The 26,769-nt window shown below is 42.6% G+C and overlaps 1 protein-coding gene across 4 annotated transcripts in view; it reads left to right on the top strand.

Annotated features, from left to right (window-relative positions):
* LOC110498737 (carbonic anhydrase-related protein 10) overlaps positions 1-26,769 on the top strand; it is a 318,800-nt gene that overhangs the window by 153,085 nt on the left and 138,946 nt on the right. For 2 of the 4 annotated variants that reach the window (XM_036955728.2, XM_036955729.2), the window contains exon 5: positions 13,488-13,532. The exons of the other annotated variants lie outside the window; for them this stretch is intronic. In XM_036955728.2, the coding sequence (XP_036811623.1) occupies positions 13,488-13,532 (45 nt within the window). The remainder of the gene's footprint in view (positions 1-13,487; positions 13,533-26,769) is intronic. 4 annotated transcript variants of the gene reach the window in all.

Raw genomic sequence — 26,769 nt, 5'->3', positions numbered from 1 at the left:
TCTCTCCTCCATCGAAATAACTTTTTTGTTTTTTCTCTTCCGTTTTAAAATACAATTTATTCAGACTGTAATTATCTGCTGTAACATTACAGGTATTTGTCACTTTCTTGTCAAAGGAGAAAGAGGCATTTGATTATTGCTGAAATGTAGACTATAAAAATGCTGGGTGAAAAACATTGGGTTATTTTGACCCAGCCAGTTGGCTCACTCAGTGGGTTATTGATGCTGGGTTATTGAGTGTTATACAATGGGTGGGTCTAATCCTGAATGCTGATTGGTCAAAACCTCATTCCAACCAGTGTCTATTCCAAGTTAAAATACCTATTTACTCCGTTACATCTGACTGAGCAAACCACTCTCTCATCAGTCCAACCAGGCAATTTATAAACTTGATCTCCACTATAAAAAGCATCTAGACAGTATCTCACATTTTTTTTAGACTAACATTTTAGTTTTCAACAGTGGAGATGTACAACAAACTTTGCTGTCTGTCTCCCTGACATTTGCAACATTGTTTCAATATTCAAATTCTGTCTCTAGCTGTCGCATGGTAATGACCGTGTCGGGAAGAGACAGACAGGCAGGCAGCTTTTTCAGCCATATGGATATATACCAAAAAATATCAATATAAATCAGGTAAAACAAAATGAAGTGCAGCTAGTTTGAGAGTCTTTCCAGCTTCAGTTTGAAATGATTGTGTTAGTTGGGTTGATGGCTAGCTCCTCTGAACAACAGTGTCCTGATGAGAGAGCACATGTTTGATGCCAGGTGATGTCGCGCCACATTAGCTAATTGTTATGGATGTATCCAAATAAATGTCACTAGAAAACAGCTTCAACAAATGCAAATGCAGCTACTATTCTGGCTGCACCGTTTGACGTGACTGTAAGTTTGCCGTAGTTGGCTAGCTAGCAAGCAAGGGATAGGAACGTTCCCAGCCAGTATGGGAATAGAACATTTAGAACGAACGATTGGGCTGAGTCCATAGATGCAGAACAAAAAGACTTAAGGACTGGGTCACGTCTCTGGCAACCGAACCGATAGAACAAACGACCAGCCGGCTTGGGTAGCAACACTAGATTGCTTTCGAGGCTATATCTTGGAGAAGGATGAAATTGTATGAATAAATTCACCAAAATAATACAAATATGTTCATTATTATTTTAATGTGTTGGGTAACCCGTTGTATAAAAGTGATAATGCCCAAGAAGCTGTTGTTTGGAGGATATATTGGCACTTTTTTTTACTTCGACTTCATCTCAGGCCTAAAAACAGCCATGCCACTATATCCTCCAAACATCGGCTTTGGGGTCATTATCACTTAAATGAACCACCACCTCAGATCAGAAGACTGGAGGCATGGCTTACCAGGGCCTGTCGTTCAGAAAGTTATGTTTGGCCACCAGTGAGAGTAAATTACACTCTGTTTCATCTGTTCGGTTGCATTGTTATCTACAGTATATATTGAGCACAGATTGTAATTTTTTAAAATTATTATTATCTTGTTTTTAAATGTCATAACTTCCGCCGAAGTTGGTTCCTCTCCTTGTTCGGGCGGCGTTTGGCGTCGCCGATCTTCTAGCCATCATTGATCCATTTTTTTATTTTCCATTTGTTTTGTCGTCTTCCCACACACCTGGTTTCAATTCCATCCTTACATGTTGTGTATTTAACTCTGTTCCCCCCATGACCTTGTCTGGAATTGTTTGTTGTAAGTGCTTGTGCACATTATTCTGGTGGCGATGGGTTTCGTACCCATTGTATTGATTGTTCTGTTTATGGTGATATTTATTAATTAAACTGTGCCATTGTAACACAGTTGTTGCTCTCCTGTGCCTGACTTCTCTGCCACCAGTATGCACCCTTATATTAAAATATATTTTATGAGTGTCACGATCGTCATAAGAAGCGGACCAAAGTGAATGGTGTGAATGCATCATTTAATAGATGACAAAAAACACGAAGTAACTGTACAAAAACAATAAACAAATAACGACTGTGAAGCTATCATAAGAGCTGTGCTGACACAAGCAACTAACATAGACAATCACCCACAAACAAACAGTGAAAGACAGGCTACCTAAGTATGATTCTCAATCAGAGACAACTAATGACACCTGCCTCTGATTGAGAACCATACTAGGCCCCAAATCATAGAAAAACAAACATAGACTGCCCACCTCAACTCAGGCCCTGACCATACTAAATAATAACAAAACAAAGGAAATAAAGGTCAGAACGTGACAATGAGTTCCTCAAGTGCCTACGCAGAGTTACCACATTGTTCTAATATTTAAATAATAATCTTAACAATTTTATGTTGGAATATGTAGTGCAAAAATATTGAATGAAAAGTGACGTTTGCATTGTACAAACTTAACGTGATGAACAGGAATGAAATGTACTCTCACTGGTGGCCAAATATAACTATCTGAATGTGTGTTTTGTCCACTATTTAACCAGTGCTGGGTTGTTTTTAACTCAGCATTTTTTTGTGTATCAGTGTTAGGACAGTTTAGCAGGTTTTAACCTTTTTTATTAGAGACATTTTGCACACAAGGCTCCATCTGTATTCACCAGTCGTATTTATGACACATTTTCTCTCTCTTTTTTTCTCCTTTCTTCTCAAAAATCTATATTCTTAAACAGTCTCCCATCACACATGCTTGAGCAGATATCAAAATTCTGGACCATGTGCGATAAGTAATCATGGCAATATACCATCAATCTATATAGTCTCCTAGCTACTGCATAGTTACCACGGGCCTAGCGTAAATCTGGAGTCCTGTAGTTATGATGCATTTAACATTGTTGACATTATGAAGCAGCCGGCATGGTTATATGGGGATATCAGGGATGAACCCCTGTGCCAGCGGCTTATTAAATATGCACACTGCTGTATGGCTGACTATGCCATGCTCGTTTATAATATGGGACTATCTGAGCGGTTCTAACTTGAACACAACCATTTCTAAGAGCCAATAAGATCATTATTCTCTTGTGAAGGTTTATATTTTTCTTCCTTTCCGACATTTTGTTTTTCATCTGCTCAGGGATGGTAGCTTTGAAAGGTTAAAGGAGGCCCATTTACAAATACATGTATAGTAGATGAAGGTCTTTTGTGAAATCGCGAGTTCATTCATTCCCCTCTCTTTTTCCTTCCCTAATTAGACAACATTGAACCATTGGTAAGCCTCTGTATTCTCTCTCCCCTCTTCATGCTCTCTCTCTATCTCTCTCTCTCTCTCTAGGCCTAGTCCTCTCTACTTTTTTCCTTTCACTATCAGTTCAATATGTTTTCCATTTACAAGGTTAGCGCTGAACGCAGACTGAAATGTATTGTGCCTGCTCTCCAAATCCAATTGTGTGTCCATTTTCCTGGTGCTAATGTAGGGTAGAGACACTTCATAAGGAGGCTGATGCTTTTATCAAGGACTGCTAAAACCCCTATTGAAAGGCTACGCGTCACTCAATCTTTTGCCCTCCCTCTCATTAGCTCTCGCTAATGCTCAGCTGTGGGAAATATCCTTCTTTCCCTTTCTATATATTTATATATTCTTATTCCATTCCTTTACTTAGATTTGTGTGTATTAGGTAGTTGTTGTGGAATTGTTAAATTACTTTTTAGACATTGTCGGAACTAGAAGCCCAAGCATTTCGCTACACTCGCAATAACATCTGCCAACCATGTGTATGTGACCAACAACATTAGATTTGATTGGATTTTTATGCCATCTGCCTGTTTTTGTCTGCTCCATGTAGACCACCTTTACTGAACCTAGGTTTATCTCTATAGTATTGCTTCACATTTTAATTTCTACGTGTCTTAGACTGAAATGCACTGTATAATGTTACCATCGTGCATGTACACACATGCAAGCGCACACATCATAAGCTACAGCATATTGTTTGACAGTGAGTAACATCGTTGTGGGGCTCCCTCGTGATCAGAGTTCAAGGTTGAGACTGATTATGACACGGATATATATCCTGTCCTCCTCATAAAAAAAAAAAAGATCTCTCCTCTCTCACCTGCCTTTAATGTCGTCAAACCCAGTTCTCCTCTCATCCTCTATGGTTGGAGCAAGGCAATTACAGAGAGACAGTGACTTAATGAGGAGCAAATAGGAGAGGAGAGACGTATTAATCATCTCTGGATAACTTCCTGTAGCTGGGTTATCATTCTGCCTCTCCTTAACATTTTCCCCTTCGCATCTCACATTAAGTTATGTCGTAATTACTGCAGTCACATAGTGGGCCTAAATCTTCTTTCGGGAGTTTGTAGTCAGCTCGGCACTACATTAGCCTGAATATAGTTGTTATTAATGTCCTCTTTATTGTATTATTATTGTGTTGTTATAGTTTGTTACAGGTTCTGTGTTTTTCCATTTATATTTTGAGGTTGGACTTTAGCACATATAGCTCGTCAGCACGTAGGGCGCAACGATTGGTGTCACCTTGTTAGTCAGTATGGGCTACACCTGTGCTGGGCGCCATCTCGTTAGTGGGAAGGTGTTTCACCTGTGCTGGCCCAGATGCTATTTGAGAGTGGCTGGCCCATTGCGCCAGTTGTCTTGAGAGATGTGGAGGACCAACACCTTTAGATTGTATGCCCTATTCTAGAAAAACAATTATTTATCTGATCTACCCTGGTTTTGGTTTTGCTCCACTTTTTGGTTTGCTTCCAGTCTAAGTTTGGTGTGGGTTTTTCATTTGTTTGCCTCTTCTTTGGCAAATTTAGTTGGCATTCATGGTAGGTGTCTTTTTAGGTTCCGGTTGAACCCCTCTTACAAGTTGTAGTATTACAAGACGCATAGGGGACCGGTGGATTACTTGAGGAGTGTGGAGTAGGCTCACCATCACATAACAAGGTTGAAAAGGGGTGTCAGGCTACATTGTATTAGGTTTTGTTTTGTTGTAGTTATGTTCCCCCAGAAGAGGTTTAAGCGGTGCAGAGATGAGGTATACCCTTTTAGAGGTCTGCCCATCTGTGTATGTCTGTCTGTCCAGGAGAGCCTTATTTTCTTCCATTACAGAGGTGGAGGTGCCTCACGTATAGAGACAGATTTATTGGGCTGTTCCCCCGAGTCTCCCAGGCTCTTCAGTGTGTGCGTGTGCGTGTATGTCGGGGAGAGTGGAGCTGGGGAGAGGGCTGGACGTGTTTCCACTGCTAATGATGACAGGGAGAAGAGAACCACAGATACGTCAGACAGAATCCTATAGCCTTATAGCCCTTAGCCTTGCCCTGGTACAGATGTCTTTGACTGACTTATACCAGCCAGACATGTACAGTAAGAACCCCATTATTTATGATTTCTCTCTCATACATTGTACTATAATGTCAATGTCCCTTGGCACATTTGGTACTAGTGGTATACATTTTGTAATTATTTCTGATATACAGTACCACTCAAAAGTTTGGACACACCTACTCGTTCAAGGGTTTTTCTTTATTTTGACTATTTTCTACATTGTAGAATAATAGTGAAGACATCACAACTATGAAATAACACATATGGAATCATGTAGTAACCAAAACAGTGTTAAACACAACAACATATGTGACCGACCGGCTCAAATCGATCTTACGTATCAAAATTTTAAATTGTGTTTTTTACATTGCATAAAAGTAGAGACTCAGAGCTACAAAACAGTATATCATACACTACAGTTGAGGAACATTGGGAAAGTAATTCTGCTTTGAAAGTTGATCAACTTCTAAACTCACTATAGATAAAATGACCTTTGAATGTTTTGGTACTACTATTGGAGAGCCATTCTTTGTCTACACCCATTTCCAGACATCTGTGAGAGAGAACAGCTCACTAAACATTACTCGTTCTAGCAGAGCTGGTTAGGCTGTTATGTAATTCAGAGCGTTGGTGACTGCAACTATGCTATCAGATTGTCCATTTGTAAATTCAGAGCGTTTTGTGTTCAGAGTGCACACCGGACGTAAATTCATCAGATATTCTGCACTCTCTGGCACACTCAGACGAGAGTGCTCGGAAATCGGAGTAGATGGTCAGACTGAATTGACGAACGCAATGGTTACTTGCATAGTGGAGTCTTTTGTTAAGACATGTAGCTAGCTAGCTAGCTAGCTAGCTAGCTAGGTAAACAATAAACAATAATCACAACTCATGACGTTACTATCCTGCATGAATACACAGGTATCTAACCAACCAGGTTCAATGTTAGTTAGCTACCATTAGACTATAGCTACCTAAACAAATGGCTCTGAGATACGAAAAATAAGGCCATACACATAACGTTAGCTAACTATCTAGGTAAACAATGCACCATAATCACAACTCAGGATGTTCACTATTCATTCATAACTGCACGGCCAGGCACGACTCCGACACCACCATTAAGTTTGCTGATAACACAACAGTGGTAGGCCTGATCACCAACAATGGCGAGACAGCATATAGGGATGAGGTCAGAGACCTGGCCATTGGCAGCGAGGACAACAACCTCTCCCTCAACGTGATCAAGACTAAGGAGATGATTGTGGACTACAGGAAAAGGAGGACCGAGCATGCCCCCATTCTCATCGACTGGGCTGTAGTGGAGCAGGTTGAGAGCTTCAAGTTCCTTGGTGTCCACATCACCAACAAACTATCATGGTCCAAGCACACCAGGACAGCCGTGAAGAGGGGACGACAAAACCTATTCCCCGTCAGGGGACTGAAAAGATTTGGCATGGGTCTTCAGATCCTCTAAATGTTATACTGGTTGCATAACTGCCTGGTATGGCAATTGATCTGCATCTGACCGCAAGGCACTACATAGGGTAGTATGTACGGCCCAGTACATTACTGGGGCCAAGCTTCCTGCCATCCAGGACCTCTATTCCAGGCGGTGTCAGAGGATTGTCAAAATTTGTCAAAGACTCCAGCCACCCTAGTCATAGACTGTTCTCTCTGCTACCACACGGCAAGCGGTACCGGAGCGCCATGTCTAGGTCCAAGAGGCTTCTAAACAGCTTCTACCCCCAAGCCATAGGACTCCTGAACAGCTAATCAAACGGTTACACAGATTATTCACATTGCCCCCCCCCCCCTCTATTTAACGCTGCTGCTACTCTCTGTTATTATCTATGCATAAGTCACTTTAATAACTCTAACTACATGTATATTTTACCTCCATTTCCTTGACTAACTGGTGCTCCCGCACATTGACTCTGTACCGATACCCCCTGTGTATAGCCTCGCAATTGTTATTTTGCTGCTGCTCTTTAATTATTTGTTACTTTTATTTCTTATTTTTCTTTAGGTGTTTTTCTTTAAACTGCATTGTTGGTTCAGGGCTTGTAAGTCAGCATGTCATTGTAAGGTCTACTACACCTGTTGTATTTGGCACATGTGACAAATTACATTTGATTTGATTTACTGCCTTGCATGAATCTGCAGGTATCTATCCAACCAGGTTCAATGTTAGCTAGCTAACATTACACTATAGCAAGCCAAGCAAATGGCTCTTTTTGTCAACATTAGAAACATGTAACATCTGAACATGTAGCTAGCTAGACGATCTTACATCATACATGGTTGGACGTGTCTCCTGTCGGATGCCATGGTTGCCCTTAGTTTTAAGATGTAATCCGGAGACAGGTTTTTTCTCCATCTCCTTAGCTATCATACTCTAATTCCACAGATTTCAAAACTCAGTCCTCCAGAAAGTGGAGAGCAACACCTATGCAGTTTTAATACACAATACGTAAAAAAGCTGCATTAAACAGGATTAACTAGACATACTAACCATCTCAAATTGACATAAGCGCGCTATATGACAGACCACTCATTATCTCAGCCAATCATGGCTAGCAGGAAGGTTGCTGACTTTTTCTTTGGCTTGACCAACTAGGCTCATAATTTAACAATTTTATTAATATTTACAGATGGCATAATTGTTTGTTATAATTTTTTTAATTAATTAACCTTCATTTAACTAGGCAAGTCAGTTAAGAACACATTCTTATTTACAATGACGGCCTAGGAACAGTGGGATAACTGCTTCGTTCAGGTGCAGAATGACAGATTTGACCTTGTCAGCTCGGGGATTCGATCTAGCAATCTTTCAGTTACTGGCCCAATGGTTTAACCACTAGGATAACTGCAGCCCCATTAAGGGACATGAAAGTTCACATTTTCGAGAAGGCATTTCTGCCCAAAAACAAAGGGTGGCTATTTGAAGAATCTCAAATATAAAATATATCGATTTGTTTAACACTTTTTTGGTTACTACATGATTCCATTTGTCATTTCAGAGCTTTGATGTCTTCACTATTATTCTACAATGTAGAAAATAGTCAAAATAAAGAAAAACCCTTAGGTGTGAGTAGGTGTGCCCAATCTTTTGACTGGTACTGTATAATTCTGTATCTAAAACCCTGCTACACACTAAGAAAAGAGGGTTCTTCAAGGGTTCTTTGCGAATGGTGATGGTTCTCAAAGAACCCTTTTAGTCAATGGTTCTTTGCCATTCACAAAAGGGTTCTTTGCTCTTTTAATGATAATTAAAATGTAGGGGCAGTGGCTCATTAGAATATCCTGGGGCGTGGTTTGTGTACAGCTAATTTTGTGCAATGACACTGAGTGAGTGTCATTCCAGTTTATCTACTCTGTTGTGTTACGCTATTATATTTTATATATGATTATGGTTACTGTGGCAGTGTTTTGTGAAGTACTCACGTATGGCCGTGTGTCAACTGAGAATGGTTGACTAAGTCAGTAGTTCTCAATTCTCTCCTCAGGGACCCCCAGCTGTTCCAGAGCTAGCACAACCTAATTCAACTTGTTAATAAACAAAATAATAAAACCTATGGAATTTTACCAATATAATTTGGATAACCAGAATAAAACATCCTTTATAGTTATTTTAAAGGATCTACAAAGAACTAGTCATGGGAAACATTGGCTTTCTGAATGCTTCGGAGCTTTCATCAAATTGTGCCGAAAAACAGTTACTCTGAGCTTCATTATCGGTTTATGATGCATATTAGTGACATCTGCTTGTCAACAATAAATACCCACGTGTGATTATCAGATGGACATTTGTATACTATATAGTACCAAATAGGGGTTATTTGGATGTAGCCATATGTGATCCCTTTTCGGTGCTATATAGAACCTTTTATTGAAGGTTCTATAAAGAACCACGCTCATAAGGTTCTAAATTGAACTTAGAATGGGCTATCGAGTGGCGCAGCGGTGTAAGGCACTGCATCTCAGTGCAAGAGGCATCGCTGCAGTCCCTGGTTTGAATCCAGGCTGCATCACATCCGGCTGTGATTGGGAGTCCCATAGAGCGGCGCACAATTGGCCCAACATTGTCCAGGTTTGGCCGGGGTAGGCCATCATTGTAAATAAGAATTTGTTCTTAACTGACTTGTCTAGTTAAATTACATTTAAAAAAGGGTTCTATGAAGAACCATCAATGAAAGGTTCCATGTAGCACCAAAAAAAGGGTTCTGCTATGGTTACAAATTCCAAAGAAACTTTGCTTAATCAGTACATTACTGTAAAGAAGTGCTTTCTTTACAGTAATATACTGTTAACGCAAAGTTACTTTGGAATTTATGGTAACATACTGTAACTTTTTTTACAGTGAGTAACAGGTTGGCTGCCAGTAAGTTACCATAAAAATAAGTACACTTTTTACTGTCTCTGGAAAAGCTGGGGGTCGTCGAGGAGAGAATTGAGAACCACTGATTTAATCAAGTGTTCTCAGTTGACACCAGGGCATATGTGATCCTTTCAAAATGAACCGTCACTGGCCATTGTCATATTAAACATGTACTTGCATAACACAGCAGATTAGATCCACTGGAATGACACTCTCAATCACAGTTGCACAAAAAAAGATGTGAGCAAACCACACACCAAAATATTCGTATGAGCCACCGTCCCTACATTTGAATTATCACAAAAAGAGGAATGAACCCTTTTCTGAACTGCAAAGAACCATTGAAGGCCTCAAAGGGTTCTTTGAGTCATTATGGTCCCACATAGGACCATCACCCTTCCAAAATAACACTTGAGGGATCTTATTTTCTAAATGTGTAGCCACTGCATTATAATTGATGGCTGCTATTGAGGATTGGAAATACAGCTGCTATTCCAGGGCCTAAAATACTTACATTTACCTGGAATTGTGGTGAAAGAGATGGGTAAGTGCACCCCAGAGTAAGTGCACCCCAGAGTAAGTGCACCCCAGAGGTAAATGCATAAAGCTGCATATATCTGAGCTGTCAGTCACACAAGGGCTCACACACACACACACACACACATACAGGTACGCACGCAATCACAAACACACACACACACACACAGATCTATGTCCTTCAGTTTGAGGTGCAGTTTCCATTCTCCGTCGCGTGCTGTGATGTTGTTCCTCTCCGCAGTGAAACTCGAAGAAATAAGTGTTGTTCTCAGATCGTTCATTGCTAATGACAATTGAAGGACAGCTACTTGTATTGTACTAACATCTACAACTACTGAAACAAAACTTTTCTTTCGTTTTCTGCTTGTAGTGTACTCTGAGTGTGTTCCTTTCAGTTCAGTTGTTTCTGAACAGTAGTAGACTCTTGGAATCATGTCAACGTTATCTTACAATGTAGATGTAGTGTTCTAGTCATTTAACAGACACTCTTATCCAGAGCGACTTACAGGAGCAATTAGGGTTAGGTGTCTTGCTCAAGGGCACTCCGACAAATTTTTCACCTAGTCGGCTCTGGGATTCAAACCAGCCCAAATGCAAATCCTCTAGAGTTTCCTGTGTTTATTTCCAGTACTTTATGCCTATAGTGTTAACTTCTGTTCTGTGTGTGGATGTGTCAGCTTTTTCTGTGCTGAATATATCTCTGTCTGAGCCAGGCTGGGAGAGCATAAGGATGCTTCTCAGGCCTTGATGTTGCTGCTGAGTTCTTCGTTTCAGACCATCCAACGCTCTGAAAAGCTATGTAATGAATTCACATTATTTTGTGCTGCAGCAGTGTTAAACCAGCTAGTTTTGTGGGGTTTGCACACTGTAAGCAGTTCTGTATAGCCTTCTGGTCAAAATGTCGCAATGAACTATAGACCCCTTTCCAGTACATGACAAACTGACGTCATGTACAGATGTGCACAACTCTTGACTGCAGTAAGAAAGCCATTGCCATCTGCGCCCATTCAACATTATTACTTCCAAACAAAATAACTTTATGTGGGGGTTGTCACACAACGCTCACAACGATGTTTTGATTCTTGGTTGAATATTATATTTGGTTGTGATCTTTGCAAAATAACTATTTGGGATGCAGAAGTTAGTTAGAATGTTAACACTCATTGATATAGGCTATAGCAAAAATCTGGCCAGAGAGACATTTTACTGGTTGAAGTAGACATTTTTTAAGTATAAGTACAAAAAAACGAGCCGTACAATCTAATTATAATCCAAAAAGTAGTGTGAAATGCACTCATAAGCAACATGTAAATAGAGGCTTTTTGTTGTTGTTGTTGCTGTTGCTAGCGTTCTATAAGAACTCCCCGTGTTCTTCCACCATCTTGCAATGTTTGCAAACACAGGAAAGGGTCTACATGGAAGCATTAAATAATGTGCGGCTATTTCCATCCCTATTCCAGTCATATTGTTCATGTCATAACTGTGGCTTGTCGAGCGCACTCTCCGTTAGTGTTGTCACGATACCAGAATTTTGACTTCGATACCAGATTCAGTATCACGATACTCGATACCATCACCATGCTCAATACCAAACTGATACCACAACGGTACCCCGGCAACAACAAAAAATAAGGTGTATTAGCCAACGTCACAGAATGGCACTCGATCCGGAGAGATGAACTCAGCTAATGCTGTTTAATCGTTAGGCGTCTTTTGAGTTCAGTATATATTATTTTTGCAGAGAAAGCCATGTATGCATCAATTAATCAATTATCCAATAATACAATCCATGTAAATTGTTTTTAACAATGTAACTACATAGTAACATACTGATAATAATATATTTGAATGCTAAACCTCTATTTATAAACTAGGTAACTCAAGATGTAGCCTAGGCCTATTCACAATACAGGTGAATGCATCTTCAATAGGGGTGTGTGCATGCATTGAGTTGTTGAGCTTGTTTTGACTGGTTTCATGGGGATACAGATAAAAAGCTATCTGTTTCCTTTACATTTGGGACCATAACGCAAAATATGCAGACTTTAACAACTTCATTCATTCACTTGATCATCTCCCTCACGCAGAGATACTGGTAAAAAAAAGTATCTCTGCCTTATGTCTCCTTCACCGAATCAACTGGCTCTGCATGCAAAGCTGTGTAAAGAGACAGCGCACACTGTTATGATATAAGACATTGCTATTTCTATGAACAATTTGTTGATCACTATTATCAAAAATAAGTCCACAAAAAGGTACGATTGCTTGTCGTCTGTAGCCCCATGATTAAGTAAATGAATGAAGTTGTGAAAATCTGCAGATCTTGTGTTATGGTTCGCAGAAGTCTCGGTATGCTCTGCCACACTACTCTCCGTGTTGTTAACTCGTTATTATGTCCTCTGGCGCTAACTGTGTCTTGTTGAGAGTTATCGCTAGCTCTTTACGAGGTGGGGAAACACTGTACTGATCATCACATTATGAGAATCCCTCTTCTCCATTCTAAAGGCACATGGTTTAGTCCTGTTAGCTAGCTATTAGATGCTGATCTGAAGAATACTACTCGACCACGTAGGCTCCTTGGAAGAAGTGCTCTCAGAATTGTCATGTACGTAAGTGTTTTATTTCCTGGACTAGTAATGTAATGTTCAATTCAGTGTAATGGATTGGTCATGAGGAGTAATCTAGTGGTTTTATAGAGTTACGCTCAGTTTGACATCTAGGTTAGGTAACCGTGACCTGGATGGGGAGTTTATGCACGATGCATGTTTCCTATGTTCTATTCATATACAGGGCATTTGCCTGCAGGCTTTTATCAGAGCTCTGTTTAACTGTCCATAACACACACAGAAACAGATGACCACACACACACACACACACACACACACACACACACACACACACACACACATTCCCTATCAGATTGAGCAGGATCTGAGAGAAGTCCTGCCCAGAGAGACAGAGAGAGAGAGAGAGAGAGGGCAGGGGAGCAAGCAAACCCTACCATCCTCTCCGCTGTGCTATTCTCATTCTGAGCCATCATCCTCCCTTCATCCCACCGCCCGCTGGAGACTTAGCACCGGCTCACTGGCCAGAACCGGCTCCACCAGGGGTTACCAGGAGCTTACTGGCGGCATGAGCCCATACGGGAAACGGTGCACCACTGCCCAACAGCGACCCTCCTACCGTCCTGCCCTACAGCTGACACCGTGATGTTTTCTGAACCGTGGTCTCACTGCCACAAAAAACATTCATATTAACTCTGATTTTATATTGAGAACATGTTGATGATTTTCTGATGTTCTATTTGTTTGCATTAGAATATCTGCCGCAGAGAAGGAGGAAACGCTGATGGACCATGTCAGGTGTGAACGCAGTGAGCTTCACTTACTTCTCTATCCCTTATTAGATCCAACACAGAGGGAAGGTACAGGTGTGTGTGTGTGTGTGTGTGCGTGTGTGTGTGTGTGTGTGTGTGTGTGTCCACGCGCCACACCTGAGCAGTGTTAGCACATTTGACTGCCACCTGGTGCAGCACAAGGCACTGATCTAGTACGCTGCTCCGGGACTAGACTATAGCCAGGAGCTGAAAATACAAGAGCATAATCAAGTCTTAATTACCATTCACCACCCTCTCTCTGTCTGTGTCTACCCCTTCTCCCTCTCTCTCTGTCTCTGAGTTCTAACTGTTTTATACCTGGGTTCTTTAAGCTGGCTGTGCATGGGCTATTTAATCTCTCTCTCCCTTTCTCTGTTTGAGTTCTAACCACTTAACTGTTTTTAACCTGGGTTCTTTAAACTGGCCTATTTATTTAATCTCTCTCACTCACTCACTCACTCACTCACTCACTCACTCACACACACACACACACACACACACACACACACACACACACACACACACACACACACAGAAGCTTATTTCATTCTTTAATGTGTCTGTGGACAGCTTGGGGCATTGAGCGTGTCAGACCTGGTGTTTAACAGCCTGCCTTTGCTCACAGGCCATAGCAAATCAGTTATTGATACTCATGCTGCAATGGAAATCAAGCCTCCGTGTTTTATTTAGCTACAATTCCACCATGTTCACTGACTTATGGTAAAAGCAATCAAATCATGTGAAGTGGATAATAAGCATTTCTATTTCAAAGCCAAGAGACATAGTATTTCACATCTCAACTCCATGAGCTTCAAAAGAGATGCTTACTTTGTAGAAAAATAGAAATTACACAAAAAAATAAGTGTGTTGCTATAGTAATTCAGCTTACTTGCCACAGTGTGTGTACCTGTTGCCCATCACCAAGTGTAGCCAGCTCTGGAAAGTAAACAACATACACAGCAAATTTGTGATGAGAATTTTAACACCCACAGTGTTAAACTAATACTTTTCAAAATGTCAATAAATACTATGGGTAAATTCTTTAAACTTTCTCAGTGTTAGGGAATTAACACCTGTGGGTGTTACGTAACCCATTTTGGGGTGTTGTTTTAACACTGTATTTGCATATTTATATCCCAGGGTGCCTTTCGAGTGAATTTTAGCAGTACCCGTACCAACCATGACTGTGTACGCTAGTGACAGAGACATGATTTTTGCTTTTATTGGCTTTCAGTCCTGTAGCCTTCACCAAGTGATTATTTTATTGTTTATGGCGATATATTCCTTCTTTTTTTTTACTATACCATACTTCAACAACATAGGTTTACCCTAACAGAGTGGCCTGAAACTATTGGTTTTCATGCCACATCAGGGAGTCATATTTTGCTGGTTTACAAAGAGTCATATTATTCCTATTGGAATCCAGACCGAGCAACATGTACTTTAAGAATAGTACAGGGATTGAATTTAATAAGTAACTGAACAGGGAACAAAACAAGAAACACGAGTAGTGTACAGACATGAAACACAGGAACAGAAACAATAACACCTGGGGAAAGAACCATAGGGAGTGACAGATACAGTTGAAGTCGGAAGTTTCAATTCAGTTTTTCCACAATTCCTGACATTTAATCCTAGTAAAAATTCCCTGTTTTAATTCAGTTAGGATCACCACTTTATTTTAAGAATGTGAAATGTCTGAATAATAGTAGAAAGAAAGATCTATTTCAGCTTTTCTTTCTTTCATCACATTCCCAGCGGGTCAGAAGTTCACATACACTCAATTAGTATCTGGTAGCATTGGCTTTAAATTGTTTAACTTGGGTCAAACGTTTCAGGTAGCCTTCCACAAGCTTCCCACAATAAGTTGGGTGAATTTTGGACCATTCCTCCTGACAGAGCTGGTGTATCTGAGTCAGGTTTGTGGGCCTCCTTGCTCGCACACGCTTTTTCAGTTCTGCCCACACATTTTCTATAGGATTGAGGTCAGGAATTTGTGATGGCCACTCCAATACCTTGACTTTGTTGTCCTTAAGCCATTTTGCCACAAATTTTTCACCAGTCCCTCCTGCAGCAAAGCACCCCCACAACATGATGCTGCCACCCCCTTGCTTCACGGTTGGGATGATGTTCTTCGGGTTTGCAAGCCTCCCCCTTTTTCCTCCAAACATAACGATGGTCATTATGGCCAAACATTTCTATTGTGTTTCATCAGACCAGAGGATATTTCTCCAAAAAGTATTATCTTTGTCCCCATGTGCAGTTGCAAACCGTAGTCTGGCTTTTTTATGGCGGTTTTGGAGCAGCGGCTTCTTCCTTGCTAAGCTGCTTTTCAGGTTATGTAGATATAGGACTCGTTTTACTGTGGATATAGATACTTTTGTAGCTGTTTCCTCCAGCATCTTCACAAGGTCCTTTTCTGTTGTTCTGGGATTGATTTGCACTTTTCGAACCAAAGTACGTTCATCTCGAGGAGACAGAACGCGTCTCCTTCCTGAGCGGTTTGATGTCTGCGTGGTCCCATGGTGTGTATTCTTGCGTAATATTGTTTGTACTGATGAATGTGGTACCTTCAGGTGTTTGGAAATTGCATCCAAGGATGAACCAGACTTGTGGAGGTCTACAATTTATTTTGATTTCCCATGATGTCAAGCAAAGAGGCACTGAGTTTTGAAGGTAGGCCTTGAAATACATCCACAGGTACACCTCCAGTTGACTCAAATTATGTCAATTAGCCGATCAGAAGCTTCGAAAGCCATGACATAATTTTCGGGGGGTTTGCAAGCTGTTTAAAGGCACAGTCAACTTAGTGTATGTACACCTCTGACCCACTGGAATTGTGATACAGTGAGTTATAAGTGAAATAATCTGTTTTTAAACAATTGTTGGAAAAATTACTTGTGTCATGCACAAAGTAGATGTCCTAACCAGCTTGCAAAAACTATAGTTTGTTAACAAGAAATGTGTGGAGTGGTTGAAAAACAAGTTTTAATGACTCCAACCTAAGTGTATGTAACTTCCGACTTCAACTGTGTAGGTGAGCTAATCAGTAAGGTGATGGAGTCCAGGTGAGTCTCGCAACGATGGTGGCAGGTATGCGTAATAATGAATCAACTCACTCTGTCTTTTCTGCGCTGATTAACGTTCTATGTCTCCAGGTAGGGGGTTAAGTGTATGTGTGGGTGGGTGGAAGGAGGTGTGAGAGGGCATGAGCCCTGTAAGAGAGCAAAATTGTGCTCAAGCCCGACCACTTACTGCATCCCACTATATTGATGTTAAATCGTTTACCCATGAATTCAATATGCTGGATTTAGCATGGTCTGGATCTTGGTTTTCTTCAGCAGATCTTGGTTTCTGTCCAGGTATGAAAATCAGCAGACCCAATCACTAAAGTAGAGGCATAGGGCAGTGATGGGGTCAGGCAGCTATGGTAGTGTTGGGGTCAGGGAGCTATGGTAGTGATGGGGTCAGGCAGCTATGGTAGTGTTGGGGTCAGGCAGCTATAGTGGTGGGGTTAGGCAGCTATGGTAGTGGTGGGGTCAGGCAGCTATGGTAGTGTTGGGGTCAGGCAGCTATGGTAGTGTTGGGGTCAGGCAGCTATGGTAGTATTGGGGTCAGGGAGCTATGGTAGTGATGGGGTCAGGCAGCTATGGTAGTGTTGGGGTCAGGCAGCTATAGTGGTGGGGTTAGGCAGCTATGGTAGTGTTGGGGTCAGGCAGCTATAGTGGTGGGGTCAGGCAGCTATGGTAGTGATGGGGTCAGGCAGCTATGGTAGTGTTGGGGTCAGGCAGCTATGGTAGTGGGGTTAGGCAGCTATGGTAGTGGTGGGGTCAGGCAGCTATGGTAGTGTTGGGGTCAGGCAGCTATGGTAGTGTTAGGGTCAGGGAGCTATTGTAGTGATGGGGTCAGGCAGCTATGGTAGTGTTGGGGTCAGGCAGCTATAGTGGTGGGGTTAGGCAGCTATGCTAGTGTTGGGGTCAGGGAGCAATGGTAGTGTTGGGGTCAGGCAGCTATGGTAGTGTTGGGGTCAGGGAGCTATGGTAGTGTTGGGGTCAGGCAGCTATGGTAATGTTGGGGTCAGGCAGCTATGGTAGTGATGGGGTCAGGCAGCTATCGTAGTGTTGGGGTCAGGCAGCTATAGTGGTGGGGTTAGGCAGCTATGGTAGTGATGGCGTCAGGCTCTATAGTGGTGGGGTTAGGCAGCTATGGTAGTGTTGGGGTCAGGCAGCTATAGTGGTGGGGTCAGGCAGCTATGGTAGTGATGGGGTCAGGCAGCTATGGTAGTGTTGGGGCCAGGCAGCTATGGTGGTGGGGTTAGGCAGCTATGATAGTGGTGGGGTCAGGCAGCTATGGTATTGTTGGGTTCAGGGAGCTATGGTAGTGTTGGGGTCAGGCAGCTATGGTAGTGTTGGGGTCAGGCAGCTATGGTAGTTTTGGGGTCAGGCAGCTATGGTAGTGGTGGGGTCATGCAATTATGGTAGTGGTGGAGTCTGGCAGCTATGGTAGTGATGGGGTCAGGCAGCTATGGTAGTGTTGGGGTCAGGCAGCTATAGCGGTGGGGTTAGGCAGCTATGGTAGTGATGGGGTCAGGCAGCTATGGTAGTGTTGGGGTCAGGCAGCTATGGTAGTGATGGGGTCAGGCAGCTATGGTAGTGTTAGGGTCAGGGAGCTATGGTAGTGGTGGGGTCAGGCAGCTATGGTAGTGTTGGGGTCAGGCAGCTATGGTAGTGATGGGGTCAGGCAGCTATGGTAGTGATGGGGTCAGGCAGTTATGGTAGTGATGGAGTCAGGCAGCTATGGTGGTGGTGGAGTCAGGCAGCTATGGTAGTGTTGGGGTCAGGCAGCTATGGTAGTGGTGGAGTCAGGCAGCTATGGTAGTGTTGGGGTCAGGCAGCTATGGTAGTGTTGGGGTCAGGCAGCTATGGTAGTGGTGGGGTCAGGCAGCTATGGTGGTGGTGGTGGGGTCAGGCAGCTATGGTAGTGGTGGGGTCAGGCAGCTATGCTAGTGGTGGGGTTAGGCAGCTATGGTAGTGGTGGGGTCAGGCAGCTATGGTAGTGGTGGAGTCAGGCAGCTATGGTAGTGTTGGGGTTAGGCAGCTATGGTAGTGGTGGGGTCAGGCAGCTATGGTAGTGGTGGAGTCAGGCAGCTATGGTAGTGTTGGGGTTAGGCAGCTATGGTAGTGGTGGGGTTTGGCAGCTATGGTAGTGGTGGGGTCAGGCAGCTATGGTAGTGGTGGGATCAGGCAGCTATGGTAGTGATGGGGTCAGGCAGCTATGGTAGTGGTGGGGTCAGGCAGCTATGGTGGTGGGGTCATGCAGTTATGGTAGTGGTGGGGTCAGGCAGCTATGGTGGTGGTGGGGTCAGGCAGCTATGGTAGTGGTGGGGTCAGGCAGCTATGGTAGTGGTGCGGTCAGGCAGTTATGGTGGTGGTGGGGTTAGGCAGCTATGGTAGTGGTGGGGTCAGGCAGCCATGGTAGTGGTGGGGTCAGGCAGCTATGGTGGTGGGGTCATGCAGTTATGGTAGTGGTGGGGTCAGGCAGCTATGGTGGTGGTGGGGTCAGGCAGCTATGGTAGTGGTGGGGTCAGGCAGCTATGGTAGTGGTGGGGTCAGGCAGTTATGGTGGTGGTGGGGTTAGGCAGCTATGGTAGTGGTGGGGTCAGGCAGCTATGGTGGTGGTGGGGTCAGGCAGCTATGGTGGTGGTGGAGTCAGGCAGCTATGGTGGTGGTGGAGTCAGGCAGCTATGGTAGTGGTGGGGTCAGGCAGCTATGCTAGTGGTGGGGTCAGGCAGCTATGGTAGTGGTGGGGTCAGGCAGCTATGGTGGTGGTGGGGTTAGGCAGCTATGGTAGTGGTGGGGTTAGGCAGCTATGGTAGTGGTGGGTTCAGGCAGCTATGGTAGTGGTGGGGTCAGGCAGCTATGGTAGTCGTGGGGTCAGGCAGCTATGGTGAAGGCAGTGACATACGCAAACACACACGTACACACACACTCCCATTTTCATGTGTGCACTGGGACACACACAGAGCGTACTGGCATACTGGCATGAGTGTCACATTCAGTGATAGTGGTGGGGTCAGGCAGCTATGGTGGTGGGGTCATGCAGTTATGGGTGTCATGGGGGTCAGGCAGCTATGGTGAAGGCAGTGACATACGCAAACACACACGTACACACACACTCCCATTTTCATGTGTGCACTGGGACACACACAGAGCGTACTGGCATACTGGCATGAGTGTCACATTCAGTGATTGTGTGTGTGTGTGTGTGTGTGTGTGTGTGTGTGTGTGTGTGTGTGTGTGTGTGTGTGTGTGTGTGTGTGTGTGTGTGTGTGTGTGTGTGTGTGTGTGTGTGTGTGTGTGTGTGTGTGTGTCAGTGTGGCTGAGGCTTTGGTCCATTAGCGCTGACTCTCTCTGACCCTCCCTCATGACCTCTCACCACTCTCTTTGACCTCTGATCCCTCTTTATGACATCTCTTGAACTCTGACCTCTCTTTACACCCCTGAGGCTAACAAGCATCAGGCTGACTCACACATAGCATAGAGATATCCCTGACAGGACTACTGTAGTCTTTCCTCATAGAGAACACACATCCCTCCTGTGCTTTTTGAATTGTATAGCAAATAGTTAACTGTTTTGTTTTGTTCTGTTCTGTTATCTTCTCATCTGTTCTGTTCTCATCTGTTCTGTTCTCATCGATTCTGTTAATCTGTTTTGTTCTTTTCTCATCTGTTCTTTTCTCATCTGTTCTCATCTGTTTTCATCTGTTATCAGTTCTCATCTGTTCTGTTCTCTTCTCATCTGTTATCAGTTATCATCTGTTCTGTTCTCTTCTCATCTGTTATCAGTTCTCATCTGTTCTGTTCTCTTCTCATCTATTCTGTTCTCTTCTCATCTGTTCTGTTCTCTTGTCATCTGTTCTGTTCTCTTCTCATCTGTTCTCTTCTCATCTGTTCTCTTCTCTTCTCATCTGTTCTGTTCTCTTCTCATCTGTTCTCTTCTCATCTGTTCTGTTCTGTTCTCTTCTCATCTGTTCTGTTCTCTTCTCATCTGTTCTGTTCTCTTCTCATCTGTTCTCTTCTCATCTATTCTGTTCTCTTCTCATCTATTCTGTTCTCTTCTCATCTATTCTGTTCTCTTCTCATCTGTTCTCTTCTCATCTGTTCTGTTCTCTTCTCATCTGTTCTCTTCTCATCTGTTCTGTTCTGTTCTCTTCTCATCTGTTCTGTTCTCTTCTCATCTGTTCTGTTCTCTTCTCATCTGTTCTCTTCTCATCTATTCTGTTCTCTTCTCATCTATTCTGTTCTCTTCTCATCTATTCTGTTCTCTTCTCATCTGTTCTCTTCTCATCTATTCTGTTCTCTTCTCATCTATTCTGTTCTCTTCTCATCTATTCTGTTCTCTTCTCATCTGTTCTCTTCTCATCTATTCTGTTCTCTTCTCATCTGTTCTCTTCTCATCTGTTCTGTTCTCTTCTCATCTGTTCTCTTCTCATCTATTCTGTTCTCTTCTCATCTATTCTGTTCTCTTCTCATCTGTTCTGTTCTCTTCTCATCTGTTCTGTTTTCATCTGTTCTGTTCTCTTCTCATCTGTTCTCTTCTCATCTATTCTGTTCTCTTCTCATCTGTTCTGTTTTCATCTGTTCTGTTCTCTTCTCATCTGTTCTGTTCTCTTCTCATCTGTTCTGTTTTCATCTGTTCTGTTCTCTTCTCATCTATTCTGTTCTCATCTATTCTGTTCTGTACTCATCTGTTTTGTTTGCTCCTCTTTTCTCATCTTCTCTTTTCTCCTCTCCTCTCGCCTCCCCCTGCCTTCTTCTCCTAGTGGCATATGTGTGTAAAGTACAGTACTGCAGGACTCTTCATCTGTCATACTTCTAGTAAAACCTTGAGAGTGCAGTGTGTTGTTGGAGCTTGGCTGATACTGCCCCTACCGCACTTCAGAACAGATTAAAAGATGGATGACTTTGTCTGGAGAATATTAGGAAAACAGGATATTTCAATTTTACTCTGAGCAGAGACCCATGGCTGCAGAGCGTAACTCGACCTGTTAACTAAAGAGGAAATACATCTCATCCTGCCTTGTAGGGTGTTTTAAGGAGTTTAGGTCGTACTTTGCAAATGTACTGTAGGTGGTTCGGTGAACAACACAGACCTTGCCTGAGATTGGAAGCTCAAAAATAGACTTTAGCTCGCTGGCTAGCACGGTTTTGAGCCATGCAGACGACCCAGGTTCAATACCCAGTCGGGTATTGGTCAGTTATGCAAAATCAGTAAACCTAGCATTGCCATAACCACCCTTTGGATTTGGGCTTTAAAACAATGTCACCCCTCTGATAAGGGAGAAACACTGTAATCCTCTTTACAACGGCTTTGAACACATTTTCCATTATTTCAAAACCATCAAATACCCTGTATGGTGTGCATCCAACCTCGAATCAATGCTGCTCGAATTAAAGCCTGGAAATCTGATCTAGAGCCTTTTTAAACATCGATAAGCAGCCTCTAAAGCAGTGATAACGTAAAATGCCCTATGTCTCTCCCCTCTCTCTACCTCGCTCTCTCTGCTTCTCTCTCTTTCCCTGTCTCTCCCCCTCCCTCTTTCTCCAACCCCCTCTCCCTTCATGTGTCACAGTTAATCGCGTCCCCCTCTAGCTCCCCCTTCCTGTTTCAACACCTGCTATATTGTGTGATCTGATTAAGATGTAAACGTGTTCAGTGGATGTTTTTTTTTTTTTTGCTGTGTAGCTAGGGCCCCACTCCATCACTCCTTATTGCACTGGGCCTTGGTCGTCTTGGCTTTGTAGCAGGCAGCTCAGAGGGACCGGCCAGGGGAAGATTGAATGGCTCTGTGGCTTAGCACGCTATTTCCTCTAATGCGCGCTGGGCTCCAAGGCTATCAAGGAGATTAATACTGGTCCGGGTCTGTTTGGAACGCTGGCATTTATTCTCTCCCAAAGTTCCGCCCGCTGGGGGGTACTTCCTCATTCCACATCCTCATACAACTGCAGGATTATTTTTCCCATCAGCACCCTGGTTGTCTGTGTTGTCTCCTTCTCTCTGTCTGGTTATGTCTGGCTCTTTCTCTGTCTAATTTTCTCTCTGTCTATCTCTCACTCTCTGTCTCTCTCTCTCTTTCTCTGTCTCTTCCAATGTCCTGAGACCTAAAGTATTGTATTTGCTCCCCAAGTTAATGCCTAGGCTTTAGCTCAACATGCTAACCCAGTAGTGTCTCACACAGATAACTTGGGTTCAAACCAAGTGACTTTACCATCAGTAACTTTACAACTGAACTCCAGACAACACGCTGCTCTCTGCCTAGTCATGAAAGGTAAAAATCCAAACTTATATAAAAAAAAAAAACATTTGCCCACATCACTGGAAATACAATGAACATCTCCGCTGAATGGGTAAATAGCATTTGGCTCAGCAGAGCAGAGAGAGCTAGTGGAGTTTGGGTGTTTGATTCAGAGAGGTTGACAGGGTAAATAAAGCTGTATCCTCAGGTTATACAGACAGGTACATCCAGAGACATCTGGGACAGGACCAGGTGGAGCCTAAAGGGAAAATCAGCCCTGCTCCACTTAACATCTGTCATGGAGAAAGTCCCCGCTCTTGTTTCTTTAATATAACTGGGAACCTATTTCTTTCTGCAGTGCAAGCATCCTGCAAATTGTATTTACAAAATGAATTTGGGGAAAGTTCAAGGTACACACATTTTTTTCTTCCACTTTCAATTTGCTGCCATATTTTTCTTCCATGCTGACGCCATGCACAGAAGCACGCGTAGTGAGTCTGTTTCTGGCCCACTTGGAGAGGCATTAAATTCAGCGCCATTTTCTCATCAATCAAGTGTTTGGGTGCTGCCAAGGCCTCACATGTAGCAGGGTGTCACAGTAAACTTCACCGCTCCTAATGATTCCACCCTCTAGGGTCACTTTTCTCTGGAAAGTCTAAAAAGCTCAATTTCAAAACGTGGTATACTTGGGTGCAAATGTTTGTGGTTTTTCACTGCAAAAAATACAATACATTTAACTTGGTCAAATGAGAACTTTGTTCTAGCACCTTTTAGCAAGACGGTTATATTGGTTTACAATTTTTTTTATAGACTGTGAGTGTGAATATATTAGGCAAGTAGATATATTGAAGATGCATTCAAACAGCAGTGTTTCCCCTAGGATTTATTTTAGCAGCGCGGTTGGTTGTCTGCCAGAGGCATGCATCTCTGAATAGGGTTTGCTACACTTCTTGAATTACAAGCTAGCTAGCTCGTTACCTTGGATGTTTCTTGGACAATCTGATGTTGTAACGTATAACTCTGATCTTAAAAGCGCATCCCCGGTAAAATTTTTTAAATAAAATAGCGCGTGGCGATGCACCACTGCTAAACTAATATAGGGGAAAAATGAACAGACTGTAGTTAGATTTCATTCGTTGGTCTAACTTGAGGTGTCCCAAAAAAAATATGTAAAAATAATTGCACACCTTCCCGCCTGTTTATGACCACAAATAAACTTAAATGTCGACTTTGCCATTCTTTTGTGGCACAGTCGGTGCCACGCAGGGGCTCAATTGTCACGCAGGTAGCTGAGTCGGTAGAGCATTGCGTTTGCAACGCCAGGATAGTGGGTGCGATTCCCATGTAGGACCACTGTGAAAATGTATGCTCTCACTACTATAAGTTGCTCTGGAAAAGACTGTCTAAATGACTGAAATATAAATGTCTATACGGGCCAGAAGGATGAGGGTTTTCTGATGATGTTAATCTCACAAACAGAAAATAAGCCTACATGCCTCCCTACCGTGTAGGCCTACCCAGTATTGAAGGCTTGGCTTGACAATAACATGACACTTTTTGTTGTTTTGTAATACAGTTGAAGTCGGAAGTTTACATACACATTCGCCAAATACATTTAAACTCAGTTTTTCACAATTCCTGACATTTAATCCTTGTAAAAATCCCCTGTCTTAGGTCAGTTAGCATCACTTTATTTTAAGAATGTGAAATGTCAGAATAATAGTTGAGAAAATTATATATTTCAGCTTTTATTTCTTTCATCACATTCCCAGTGGGTCACAAGTTTAAATACACTCAATTAGTATTTGGTAGCATTGCCTTTAAATGGTTTAACTTGGGTCAAATGTTTGAGGTAGCCTTCCACAAGCTTCCCACAATAAGTAGGGTGAATTTTGGCCCATTCCTCCTGACAGAGTTGGTGTAACTGAGTCAGGTTTGTGGGCCTCCTCGCTCGCACACGCTTTTTCAGTTCTGCCCAAACATTTTCTATAGGATTGAGGTCAGGGCTTTGTGATGGCCACTCCAATACTTTGACTTTGTTGTCATTAATCCATTTTTCCACAACTTTGGAACTATGCTTGGGGTCATTGTCCATTTGGAATACCTATTTGCGACGAAGCTTTAACTTCCTGACTGATGTCTTGAGATGTTGCTTCAATATATCCACATAATTTTCCTGCATCATGATGCCATCTACAGTGGGGCAAAAAAGTATTTAGTCAGCCACCAATTGTGCAAGTTCTCCCACTTAAAAAGATGAGAGAGGCTTGTCATTTTCATCATAGGTACACTTCAACTAAATCACATTGTAGGATCCACAGGTACACCTCCAATTGACTCAAATGATGTAAATTAGCCTATCAGAAGCTTCTAAAGCCAAGACATCATTTTCTGGAATTTTCCAAGCTGTTTAAAGGCACAGTCAATTTAGTGTATGTAAACTTCTGACCCACTGGAATTGTGATACAGTGAATTATAAGTGAAATCATCTGTAAACAATTGTTGGAAAAATGACTTGTGTCATGCACAAAGTAGATGTCCTTATCTACTTGCCAAAACTATAGTTTGTTAGTGGAGTGGTTGAAAAACATGTTTTAATGAGTCCAACCTAAGTGTATGTAAACTTACAACATCAACTGTAGATATTTCTCTTTCCATTCATCAAATGGCCCACTGCACAGTTTGGATACTGGAATTATATTTTTGATGACCGTGCGCGAATAGCCTACAAGAGACTTGAAGTAACCTAATCAGATTAAAACATTGTGACTGGTTGTGTTTTTGCCACAGACAAAAGGTCATCTGTTTTAAAAGTTAAATTAGAAATATTACGGTTATTTTGAAGCGCTAGGTTCTAGGTATGCAAGGAACAGCCGCTCGGATCGTGGAGGAGGCAGGGCGTGTTAAGTTTTCCTGAATAACTGGGCCTGCTAAGAGCATATGTGGCCACAATATTATAGGACGACTTGGGAGAATGAAGATCTGCAGCAGACAGCGCATCTCAGTATGAGAAGTACAGCCAGGATGGCCTGCTACTGTGCCTTTCTAGACCTTATAAACTGTTGAGAGTAGACCCACAACTGATCCAAATGGAATGAAATGTTCAAATCACAGGGCTTTTGCACCGTTATTCAAATGACATTTTCACTGCATTTTATAGCCTCTTGTAGCACGGAAAACAATAATGCAGTTATTCATTGCATTGTGGTGTTGTACGCTAGTCTGGGTGGGACACTTGTATTGTCCTTATAAAAGATCAATGGAGTAGATTTTTGAGCTCCATGTCTTCACTGTTCTTTCATGCGCAATGATGCACCTGGCCTCTTCGCTTATATTGAAAATTATGGATAGAGGGCAGGATCCAAAGTTAGACGGGTAGACTATTGACTTGTGGTGTAGTTAGCACGGAAAAGCATAGTGCAACTTGATATAGGGGAGGCGCACACAAGCAGATGAGGAAATTTGGCTTGGATGGAATAAATTACATAGTAAAAAAATACAACGGGTGAATGTAAACCAGGGAAAAAACATACAACCCTCCCCTGAGCAAAAAAATCTATAAATAGATAACCCTTACCCAATTGGAGAGTGATTCTACTCCCCCTGGTCTCCTCCCATGTTCTGGTCCATAGTTCTCATTATTGCCTCCCCCTTGGGTGAGGCTCTCCTCTCCCTGGCAGTGTAGGGATCCCAGCTCTAAGTAGCCTCTGGAGATTCCCATTTTCAGGACTCCCTAATCCTCCTGCTTGAGATTATTCTGGGGCGAGAGAGCGAGAGAGAGAGAGAGAGAGAGAGAGAGAGAGAGATGTATATATACACTGGGGAGAACTTTGATACACTGCCGATTTTGCAGGTTTTCCTACTTACAAAACCAAAATCCAGAAAATCACATTTATTGATTTTTAAGTTATTAATTTGCATTTTATTG

The sequence above is a fragment of the Oncorhynchus mykiss genome, chromosome 20 (genome assembly GCF_057628025.1).
Source record: "Oncorhynchus mykiss isolate SJ-2025 chromosome 20, ASM5762802v1, whole genome shotgun sequence".
Taxonomy (NCBI): Eukaryota; Metazoa; Chordata; class Actinopteri; order Salmoniformes; family Salmonidae; genus Oncorhynchus; species Oncorhynchus mykiss.
The sequence above is the reverse complement of the archived record's forward strand: the minus strand, read 5'-3'. Positions and strand labels throughout refer to the sequence as shown.